Below are 12,653 nucleotides of genomic sequence, written 5' to 3'. Positions count from 1 at the left end.
CTTCAGTCATTTACTACGCTTAAAACATGATCACATTTATTTAAATATTTACACAATTTACTATTGTCAAGACAAACTTACGTTGAACATCTCTTCTCACTGCCTCGTCCTTTATAACTATTACTAACTAAGCTATCGTTTCTTCTTTTCTTCTAGTTGTCGTAGTTTAGTCATTAGTCCGTTGTATGTGTCGTTGAAATTCCCGCATTCTCGTTGTAAATTAACTGTCCGTTCTTGTCCTCTCATTTCAATATGGAACATCTCTGCTGTAAGTCTAGTATCTTTATTTTCCATTTTCTCTAGAATGCGCGTTTTTCGAAGTCAAAAATATGTCCTTCTTGAATTGTATGTAGTGCTAAGCCTGTTCTAGCTTCTGATTTTTTAGAGGACAAGAACGTTCTAGCTTCTGATTTAAAATGAGAGGACAAGAACGGACAGTTAATTTACAACGAGAATGCGGGAATTTCAACGACACATACAACGGACTAATGACTAAACTACGACAACTAGAAGAAAAGAAGAAACGATAGCTTAGTTAGTAATAGTTATAAAGGACGAGGCAGTGAGAATAGATGTCCAACGTAAGTTTGACTTGACAATAGTAAATATTTAAATAAATGTGATCATGTTTTAGGCGTAGTAAATGACTGAAGCATAGTAAATCGAAACGTCCGCTGAAAACCTTTTAGTTCTTATTTCTCACCGAAAAAGTCAACAAGAGTAACATATAGAATTTCACGGTGACAAACCCCAACAATCATACCTGTTGGGTACATTTTCCAGTTATTTGATCTATTGTGGCAGGCCCCAGTCAGCAATCATATACTTTTGGTTGTGTGAAAATATCCGAAAACATTTTGTGCCAGTTAATCGTCATTTGCGGGAAACGTGGACTTTCTTCTTTCATTCGGAGAAAACTGCAGTTCAAGTCAAGGAGAGCTCAATAAAGTTTACGGAGATGCTTCTCTAAGCAAAGTTTTGAGTATAAATGTTTTTGAGACTTGGCCTTGATTCGGCCGGCCGTGATTCAGTCTCCAGTCGACTGCAGCAACCGAAGACATTTGATGTAGGGAAGCAGGCAAATCAACAAGGCGTTCACGCCACTGACAACCGTCAGTCACTTTCCGAGCCTAACGACTCCGCCAATGACGGCAAACCACAAACACAGTGGGCAGCCTTCGCTGTGTGCAAGCGAACCTTCATCTTGCCAAGGGCGCTTCTAGTGTTCTTGGTGGGAGGTTCGTAAACCAGCAGCTGACAGCTGCCTTCATTCAAGAAACTTGGGTTCACGGCACGAGAATTCTCGGCCTAGGAAACTACGGTAAGATAATATACTGTAACACGCAGTCCAAACCGAGGACTGCAATTCAGTTAACGAGAGAAATTCAGTCTTCTCTCATTACAGAATTCATTAAACGCGATGTCGTCGCTATCAAACTGGAAGTGCCAATGACTACGGGGAATCAGGACCTAATCGTGGCGTCCGCATACTTCCCGGGTGACAAGGATGATGCACAGTGGACCCTCTCCATACAAAAGCTGGACAAAAATAAAAAAGTTGTCCAACGATGCTGAAAATGCAACTTAAGGGTAATTTTGGGTCGCTGAATCTCATTTTTGCATCTAAAATGTTCTAAAATTATCATATGAATGTCCAGGGTTGATTAAAAAATTATTAATACTGTAAATCATATACTTTATTTTTCTTTATATACATTTTATGTATTCTGAGTGTTTTGCAACAATCTGAACTACTAAAATTAAAATAAATTGGGCAAGCCCATGTTTCCAATACATAACTGTGTTTCAATTTGAAGTATTATTTCATATTCACGTATGTTTTGAAACAGATTAAAACTGTTTTTTTGCCTATTGTGTTTCTTGCTATCCTTGGAATTTTGAAGCAATTTGAAAGATATTGATGGATAACAAAAGTAATGACCTAATATGAAAGCGACATATGAATCAAAGCAAGATTTCGTACGATTTCAGATATTTAAGATGACAAAGAAATAATAAAGAATCAGGCATGGCACAATCATTTTGATTCAATTCACATTCATTTGACATTCATTCAATCAAGCAGAATCTGAAAAAGTTATATATGGAGCATTTGTAGAGCTAGTTATTATCTTCAAATTTGCTGAATAAAGCTAGGCTGTATCTTTTGTATTTTGTACTATATGGTTGCTACCCCGTTGGTAACCAAATGAGCGTTCACTTGACTTCCAATGGGGCAGCAGCATTGTAGCACAGTGAATTCAAAAGATACAACCTAGCTTTATTCAGCAAAATTGTAGATATAACTAGCTCTACAAATGCGACATTCATAACTTTTTCAAATTTTGCTTAATTGGGACGGTACTGTCAAATGAATGTGAATTGAGCCAAAGTAATCGTGTCAACCTTGTTCATAATTCATCAAGTTTGAGACCTTGGCGACGACGCAAGATTCCACTATGATATTTCAAAACTAGACAAAATTTCCTGTAAAATGAAACATGAGCGGTCGATGCACTAGTATGCACTCCTAAGTAGATGGCGTTCTACAGACCGAAACACTGTTTGAAGATCAAATAAAAACATGTATTTCATACTGTAACTTTTATAACAATGATGTTTTGTGAAATCTAAAAATTCCATTGGATTCCCAAGAAAATTTCCTATCAAAACACATCTTTGCATGTACTGGTGTTCAATATTTTAAACTAACTAAAACGAATTGAATATCAAAAGATGTAAAGTTTTCGCATTGCGAATTTCAACAAATTTCACTGACTTTGATATCTTCAAAAAATTCTACAACCTTTAGTTTTTACCCGATTTACTTCAAAATTTGGCATATATATATATTCAATGATAGTACATTTAAGAAAATATATAAAAACAATAGAAACCGAACATCGATTTTGCCATTTTTGTCCGCCCCGGCCCCTCTGTGCGATGTACCGCCATCCGAGGTTGCCGCTCTCATGCGGTACTGCAGGGCCATCAACGTGCTGTTCCTGATCGGCTGCGAGGCCAATGCCTACCACATGATTTGGGGCAGCACGGATGTAAATAATAGGAGTGAGTACCTACTTGAATACTTAACAATGTCAAAGTATGCAATGTTGGGAGTATCCCCACTTTTGTTATTGCTATCAGAGATGAGGTCCTAGATCACACTCCGTGCAGCACTTCTATAGCTGAGAAGGTCAAAAACTGCATGTCTCTAATGAACCTAGTTTATCAGATCATAGGCATATCGTTTATCAAATTGAGGCAAACTTTGTCAGGGGAGAACAATACAGAAACCCGAAGAAAACCAACTAGTGTTCGTTCAGGGCACTTCTGGGTATCTCTCGGAACTTCTATCATATTAATATACTCACACCAGCTAAGCTGGATGTTGCAGCCAATGGCCTACAGCAGTGGTGCCCAGGCATAGGTGTGGCGCGGGCCAAATTAGATCGACCCATGAGCCCGCGGGCCGCAATGAGCTCTGGTCATTTCTGCGAATAACAAAATGTTACATAGGCAGCAGCAAAAGCCGATGTTTAGGAATCGCCACAAGATTTAAACTGGAAAGCAATCAGATCTACAATATGCACGAGATATTACGACTGATCTGAGTGACCTCCGAGTGATTCAAAAAAAATAGTCCGCCATCCCTCAAATCAGTCCGCGGGCCACACGAATTATCACGAAGGGCCGCAAGCGGCCCGCGGGCCGCAGTTTGGCCATCACTGGCCTTCAGAGTAGAAATATTGAGACTAATACCGCTAATTGTCCGTTAAGAACGCGGACAGTCTGCTGTGATGTGCCCTGGTGGAATGAATCGTTCAGCAGCCTTCGTCGGGAGGCTATCGTTTATTCAACAGGGCTAAGATCACATAACTGGGAGTCCTACTCTCACACCAAATACAACACAGAGCTTCGCAAAGCCAAAAGAAAGTCCAGAGTCAAGTTTTGCGAAAGTATCCAGACTCTGCCTGAAGCAGCGCGACTCCAAAAAACGTTAAGCAAGGACCATAACACGCGGAGCGCATTTTCGAGCGAGGAGAACTATGCAAAGAGCTCGTTCGGACGAAGGTCTGAATATCGAATAGCACTTGTTGCTGCACGCGCAGCGCTTAAGAGTGGGATAAAGGCCAGTAAACGAGCCTGCTTTGAAAGGTTATGTGATAGTGCCAATGCGAACCCGTGGGGTGATGCCTACAGGGTCGTAATGGTAAAGACCAGGGGCGTGGTGGCACCCGCAGAGCGATCGCCAGAGATGCTGGAGCGGATCATCGAGGGCCTCTTTCCGTGCCACGAGCCAAGGTCCTGGCCTCAAGCCACTGAGTCATCCCACGGCCGACGTTTCAGTATCTCAAACCATAGCGTAAGATGGTCGGCCTCTCAGCCGTACATCCAAAGTAACGTGGGCGACGGCGGTTTAGAGGACGGGGAGGAAGTGACTGTTATGAATGAGGAACTCATTGAGATTGCTAAATTCCTAAAGGTGAGCAAGGCACCGGGACCAGACGGAATCCCGAATCTGGCCATTAAAGCGGCTATTTTAGAGGCTTCCGAGTTATTCGGAGCAGTAATGAGTCAATGCCTGGAAGATGGCCACTTCCCGGATAGACGGAAGCGACAATTGTAGCGCACTTTTCCCTAACACAGACATCAAATTGGACTAGGTTTAATCGCGTTCGTAAGAAATTTGTTGGCACGAGGGGGCTTTGTCACTATTTCTGCCGTACTTCCCAAGCAAGGACATCAAAATGGTCTAGGTTTAATCGCGGTGTTAAGAAATCTTGTTGAGATGAGGAAACTTTGTCACTTGTTTTGGCTAACTTCCCAAGCATAGATATCAAATTGGTATAGGTTTAGATCATCCTAAAGAATCTTCCAACCAATCACGAAGCGTGGGTTTCCAGTTGTGCAATGCTTCATTATTTTCAATTTTTCAACAGTTTTGTTTTTCAACTTTGAAATTAATAGATTTCATTATTGGTCTGGATGCGTAGAAGATTTTTCGATCGTTTGGCGCAAAAATATTTAAAATCGGCCTGGAAACCACTAAGCTATTAACGCTGAAAATCTTTTATTTTTTCGTGACGCTCACATTTTTCGATTTTTTGGAATGACACCCTATCCCAAACCTTGCCGTAAGACGTAGTCCTACGTCAAAAATTTCTAGCTAGCGATGGGTAATATTTAGAATGATCAATTGTAACAATTTTTTCACAAAAAGGTTTTATTTTTATGAAAAAGCGAGAACTTAGTTGCGCACCTAATAATAAATTTTCCATCCATCAGTTACGATAGCATTAGAAACATACCTGAGTGGCGATGCCATTGTTGTTATTGTTGTTATTTAGATAAATGTTCAGTTGTTGCTGCTCATGGCAAATATCACATACTTGTTGCAAGAGCTCGTGCGGTTTGATGAACAATCGTGCGCTCAACAGAAATGCAAAGAGATATGATTGATCCGGATAGTAATCACTCGTGGGAACCATGTGCTTCAAAAGTGCCTCCAGTGTTCCGGAAATTAGATTACCGTCGCGATACACCAGACACTGCAATTAAGAACAGATAGACAATTTCAAACAAAACCTGATCGCCAATATCATTATTACATTATCGTCGTTAAGACTAGGATCTTCAATGGTGCTCGAACTACTGGCATCATGCTGCAAAAAAGAAGAAAGGAATAATATTATTAGTTTTGCAGGCTCATTCACAGTTACGAACGAGTTGATTTAGATTACTGCCAACTGGTGTTAGCGAATTCAATTGGAACACATGTGCAAAACAAATTAGCACACTGCAGATAGGAATGATTCGTTCTTATGAATGAAGGAGAATTATTAAATCACTCTGCAGTGTGCAACAAACACAATGTATAATATTTGTAGATATATTACAAATATGCTTTTGTCTCAAAGTTAATATAATCAAATTACAAGATTTAATTTATTCGTACATTCTTGTAAACGTGTTTCTGCGGCTTGCTGCGAAGTAAAGTGCGATTGCGCTTTTTCTGTAGCGTTGGTGACTTGGAACAGCCATTATGTGAAATGACCGCTATATCTGGTACGTCATGGAATGAAGCGGGCGGTGAGAAATCGCACCCAAAAGACGAATCGGTCTGCAGGGAATTGGCAGTGTTGGTCTTCGATATGTCGTTATATAGGTTAAACTCATGACCACCTCCCGCACCACTGCTGTAGACCGAGGTTAATGTTACTTCGTCATTTCCAGAATCACAGCTAATACTTTGCTTGTTCGACAATAGTTTGGTATATGATTTACTCGGATTATTAGTCGTTGAATGCATGGGCGTAATTTGGCAAACAAAGTTGTCATACGAAGTGTTTGACACATTGCTAACAGGTCGGGATGAGGAATAATTGGACTCTGCAGACGACGACGTGGAAGATTCAGTACAAATTGAGTTTTGGCGCATTGGGTGGGAAGGAATATTTTGACAGGAAGATTCGTTTTCCATTAAGTACAATCCGGTTTTGAGCTGATTAGAGAGTATATCGTCTACAGTGCGTGCATCGATGATTTCTGGCTGTTTTTTCTTTTTAAGTCTACTGACTGGCTCCCATACTTCATTAGATGTACTGGTGTAATAATTATTTTCCTTCGTCTCGCAAGATCTCTCGTCCAATATTCGACCATTTCGTGCGATGGTAATATCTTCAGTAGTTACTGTGCTTGTTTTCACGCTCAGTGACGTCTCCAGCTGCACAGGCTGCCGCAAAACTCCAGCTCGAAACAGTAGCTGATTGAGCACATCACATGAGGGAATCTCACCAGCGATCAGGGCTTTTTTAATAGCATTTCCATCAGATCCTTCCAGAGTAACAGGGACGCCATTAATTAGCAGCACTTCTTCCTCACTAATAGTTTGGGTTTTCTCGCAATCCACCACCTGAATGTTTGTGCCAAGCATAGACTCTACTGTCTTCAGAATTTCATCATCCATAGCTCAACAATGCCAGATTTTACTAGAATAGAAATCATAGGAAAAATTATTAAATTATAAGCAATCATCAAACTGTTTTTTAACCACGAGTACCATTCGATTGTCTTGTAACATTTGAAATATTATGAAACAGTCAGAATATTGAATGATGATCAAGTTTTTCACAAAAAAGTCGTGTAAGGGAATGCTTTGCCTTATTTTAGCCTACAACTTGCATTGAAATTTGAGAAAGTATTGATCGCAAAACGAGCAACTGTAAAAGTGTTCCAATTTCGTTCAAATTTGGTGTGTTTGTTCCTAGACGAAAAATTTTAGACCCAAATTTTTTTATTGGACGCTTAGGGTGCCCCTTTCTGAGTTAGAGTTGTCACAAAAATCGTTATGCTTTCTGATTTTACTTCATTCAAAACTTCATAACTTTTGAACCACTGAACCGATTCTAATGATTTTTATTCCAAATAAAAGATATTTTACTACAACTTTTCAGAAAATATATATAACTGTAGCTCAAAATATTTTGGACAACAAAAATATTGAAATTTTGAAGAAAGAAAAAAATACAAACATGATGGTTTTTGTAGCCTTTATAATTTAGAAAAGGGCACCCTAAGCGTCCAATAAAAAAATATGAGTCTAAACTTTTTCGATTAGGAACAAGCACACCAAATTTGAACGAAACACTATTGCAGTCGCTCGTTTTCCTATCAATACTTTCTCAGATTTGAGTACAAGTTGTAGGGTAAAACAAGGCAAAACATTCCCTTACGCAATATTTTTGTGAAAAACTTGATCGATATTCGATATTTTGACTGTTTCAACCTGCACAACAGGCATGCCTCCTTGAAAATCTCTGGTAAAAGTATCGAATTGGAATTTTGCCTGTAGTAAAAAAAACTTTGAAGAAAATGGGGCAAAACAAACTTTTACATTATGTTATGTTAAAATAAAATTGTTCATATACCTATTTCCCAACGTTCTTCTTCTTTTCTTACCATAGAATCTCAAATTAGAGAGAGTTTGTACATGATTCTTTCAAAACTATTAGAAAATAGGGGCAAATGGGGTAAAATGGGATACTTCACGTCATTTCCGCGCGTTGAGACCATCGTCAATCGATTTCTTGTGATTTTTACATAATAAAAGTCACTTTTTACCCCATAAAAACAGCGGCAACATAAAGTTCCTTTTTTTTTGGTCGATTCTGCCCACTGTGCGCCGTCTCAAAGTTTTTAGTAATGATATCAAAGTCGTCTGCAAAGACACGGCGTTGGCTACTTTTGCTGAAGTTCGTCTCATTCGTTCCGATGCTCTTCAATCAAGCAAAGCAAAGCCATGAGTATAAACGTCCTTCAGAACTTGACCCTTCTTATCGGCAGACTTCTCAGCAGAGTACACTGAAGTCGCTTTTTACGCGACTATTTTTACGCGAATTTCGGAATTTACGCGGTTTTTTTACGCGAATTTCGGAATTTACGCGGGATGTATCCTTCGCGTAAAAAGCGACTTGAGTGTATAGCAAAATTACGGGGCTAGTGCAAAGATTCTATTAACTCCATAGCGGCACCGCCCACACCTTCAATAGCGATGCTAAATAGCATACGGGACAGTCCAAAAGACAAAGAACAGCTCGCAAGGACTTAGCTTGACAACTCGGGAGAAATAGTCTGAGTCTGAAAATTTGACACTTAGTAGCACGGGCCCCCATAAAGCTCGCCTGGTACTGCTCTACGAAAATTCTTGCTATTATAGAGAAACGCCGCAAAAAAATCTGGGAGCACTTCGTATACCGTTGGGAGGTTTGAGCGCACAGTTACTGGTATTACGATTCAGGGTGATATCAGCATTTCGAAGGGAACGCATGTTGCTGATATTTGAGAAAAACCGGCCATCGATGAGAATTTCAGAGATTAGGCTCAATACTCGTTGGTTAGGTGACCCCTAGGTAGCCTTGTGGAAAGCTTTGCTGCGAAAGGAAATGCTTCCGATCACTAGTCTCGAAAAACTGCAAAGTTCTCGTTCTTGTCCTGATCACCGGTCTAACATTGCTTCACTATCGACCTGGGCGTTCATATCCCCGATGACGATCTTGATATCCCATGGAGTCAGGCATCGAAATATTTATGAAGACACAAGATAACCTGTTTGTTGAGAGACTGAAAAAACAGGCCTTTAAAAACATTTGTATCTCAATTTCTTTAGTAAAGCAGAATTTTATTTCGGATTTTGAGGATTTTTCGCTGTAAATAAAGCCATCAGGACAACACACGCTAAAACAGGACATGACCTGGTAAATCAAGACGTGTAGTCACCCTACTTTTATACTAGACTTCGTGAAAACCCCGGTGTATGATAAATATCATAAGCTATAAGCGAAATAGAATAAATAAATGAGTCGGAGCAGGACTTCGTGGATATAACGTTCATATGTTGAAAACTCCCTGAGACAGTTCTGCCAACAGAGACATCGTGCGACGCCAAAAAACGCAGCAAAAAATGACTCTGGACAAGATCTCATGACCTCATATTAGAAATATAATTCAATAAGTGGTTAGAAAATATTAATAAAAGCTTAAAATTAATATGCATAAGTTGTATGATTTTCCTTCTTACACAGTCTGTAGCAGCATAACAGTCACACTCTCTGAAGTGATTCCCCAGATAATATCACCGGTAGGGGAAGACTGTCCGGAACGCACCGGGGGGTAGAATGGCACATGCTATTAATTGTTTAAAAACACAGAAACTATTTTGTAAAATTATGAATGTACATTTTATTTTGGTGTAAAACAAGCTAACTCATAATTGGGTAGCATGTAAAAGCATCAAACATAGCCAAAAGCAAAGCAAAGCCTAGGTGCTACATTCCGTTATCGAAACTTGACCTTCTGTTTTTATACGACAGACTTCGCAGTCAGCCGTAAGAGTGCAGGACATTTGCAGGGCCAGTTGCATCAAACATAGCCACATCCAATAAAATAAAGCGATTATCCACGATCTCATTCAACATGTAAGAAATCACGGTTTTCTCTTAAGCTTTTACCACTAATCGGTATGCAAATTTCATAATAAATACAGTCTATCTAATTGATATACTGTCACACTCGTTGATCCATCACACAAACGGCATTAACTAGGCATATTTTTTTACATAAATTGCAAAAACTTCAAAACAGGGGTAGAATGCACCACAGCGGGATCGAACAGTTATAAAATATTTTTAATTTGCAGTGCGTCTTTTGTTTCAGATTATTTATTAAAAATGTAGCAATATTATGTATTGTATGAATTCATGTATGAAGTAATCAATTATTTGCTTCGACGATACCGGACGCTAATCAGACTACGGGAATCTTTGCATTTTTTGAGCATTCTTGCTAAAGGATCCGCCAAGAAAGACTACGGGAATCTTTGCATTTTTTGAGCATTCTTGCTAAAGGCTTTTTTCAAGTCTTCCGAGTGATACCTTGCTTGAACAACCAGATGAAATCTCCAAGCCACTATCTGCGAATAGTGGGATTGATAACAGAGAAGAGAAGATACCTGTGAACGATGATGAACAGGATGACTATCAAGGGATCTGGTTTGGGGATGGAGCAAAAATTCGTGAGGAGACTGTAGAGGAGACCGGGCATTTAATATAGTGGAGGCTACAATCGTGGGATTTTTGAAAATAATTAAAAGCGGGGTTCCATACTATAAATTTGAGGAAATGAAAAGAAAATTCCTGATGCGCTTAGAGCCGTTCGTTAGACTTCGATGAAAACGGAAGTTTTTTCAATTGTTGAAGCGTTGGCAACAAAATCCATTCTAACAAGGGAAATAAATCTCTAAGTGTACTAGGTATATCTGCTTAAATTCTACTTTACTTAGCAACAATACTGAAGCTAAAATTTGAAAATAAAAACATTTACTGAAAATCATCAACATTTCTATTGATTCCAAATAATCTGCCAAAACCGGTATTTTACCGGTATTACTGGTATTTTTTACGCCAATACCGAAATACCAGTTTTCGCCAAAAGGGCCCAATACCGACAGCACGCGACAGCAGCACGTGAATAGCACGCAGGATTAATCGCCAGCTTGTCTCAAGCTACGCCGCGGCACGAAGAGACTCAATGAAGATTTGATGTACCTGGTACCTTGAAGAGTACCTTGTGGGCGGAGTTTACCAGAGTTAGGACACAATAATTGTAGCACTCGATCTGATCTCTGTTGTATTATGGGGCAAACAATCCCTTGCAAGCAATCCTCCAGTAGTTTGTCCTCCTTCCAAGTCTTGGGAATATCCCAGTGTAGAGCCGTCGCCAGCATTTCTCGACCATGTTTATAGAGTTCTGCTAAAAGGCGGTCCACACTGGCGGTTTTTTGGTCTTCAGCAACCCTATTTCTCGTTTGACCTTTTGCAGATCAGATGTTGGGACTTAAAATTTGCCTTAAACCTAATTGTACTTTGTTTGACTTACAATAATTCATCAAACATCAGTTGGAGAAAAATAAATGAATAAATTATATTGCCAATTATGTTGAGATATGAACCAATTATATCCCAGCAAACAAAAAAATGGACAAACGCTTCCGCCATTTTGGAAGCCTAGTTTTAGGAAGTTATATAACACGTGAATATATTTAAATTTGCTGGTTGCGTTTAACGCCAGGTGCGTTTGCAAACTTGGTGCGTTTTGCCCACGGGTTTTGGCATTTTGTCCCACATAATGATTTTGACTCTTGCTAAAAATTATCAAAAATAGCAAAAAATACCGGTTTTTGTTAGGAAATTTCAGAGTAAGTGTAAAAAAGATCCCAAAGTCTTCTAGAGGTTGAAAAACGTGGAACAAACACACAGTTGCTCTGCAAAATGATGTTTTGCTAAAGCGGTGCTCTCTGCACCACTTTACCCTATGTTGCCAAGGGCAGTATATCATTCTCCAGCATTCGTTATAACTCTCAGGTTATAACTACTTATTGGTGGACCATATCCAGTTTCTTGTAATTGCTAACTTTTGATACTTTTGATTGATTTAGGCATCCATCTTGGGTTATTACCGTGAAACCCCGCTGCCATGTAGAACACCTCGTTCAGATTGGGCGAATTAATTTTTAATCTGAATATTTGGTAACTCTAATATTTTTTTGAAACGATGATTCTACAATTGATGAAGGGACGGTACCTATCTACCTACCTACCGGTACCCTACGGTACCTACCTATTACCCCCCCCCCCCCTTCCTTTCCACCCTTCCCCTTCATTCCAATCCTTCTTCATTACTTTCCCTTACCGTCCCTTCATCAATTGTAGAATCATCGTTTCAAAAAAATATTAATATATGCCTGACCGCATTTCAAGGTCATGACTAAAGTCACGATTTTGGTCAATGGTAACTCTATTCGTTTTCACATACGCGCAAGGTGCCCATCCTATTTTGATTTGACGAAAACAAACGTTTTTAAAGCACATCAAATATGCGCGAATTCTGAACGTCCGGATTATAGAAGACGAAATTGGCTTGGCAGTTTCGACTAAAATGGTCTATTTTGAGTGCTGCAGAGAGGTAAGTTGTAACAACATATATAGTTCATATGAGCCGTTCCGAATTATAGTGGTCTATTGATCATTTAGTTAATTTTACAAGAGATTCAATTGTCTAAAAAACTCTATAATAAATTCTATACAATTATTTTC

General features: G+C 39.3%; 1 protein-coding gene across 2 annotated transcripts in view; it reads right to left on the bottom strand.

Moving 5' to 3' along the window:
* The window catches only part of LOC128733181 (ras-GEF domain-containing family member 1B-like), a 64,863-nt gene that overhangs the window by 13,726 nt on the left and 38,484 nt on the right, over positions 1-12,653 (bottom strand). For both annotated transcript variants that reach the window (XM_053826854.1, XM_053826855.1), the window contains 3 exons: positions 5,960-6,992; positions 5,613-5,666; positions 5,313-5,552 (listed from right to left, as the gene is read on the bottom strand). In XM_053826854.1, coding sequence (XP_053682829.1) covers positions 5,313-5,552; positions 5,613-5,666; positions 5,960-6,970 — 1,305 coding nt within the window. In that variant the 5' untranslated portion in view covers positions 6,971-6,992. The remainder of the gene's footprint in view (positions 1-5,312; positions 5,553-5,612; positions 5,667-5,959; positions 6,993-12,653) is intronic.

Source organism: Sabethes cyaneus, chromosome 1, assembly GCF_943734655.1.
Source record: "Sabethes cyaneus chromosome 1, idSabCyanKW18_F2, whole genome shotgun sequence".
NCBI classification, from domain to species: Eukaryota; Metazoa; Arthropoda; class Insecta; order Diptera; family Culicidae; genus Sabethes; species Sabethes cyaneus.
This window is presented reverse-complemented; position numbering and strand designations above follow the sequence as displayed.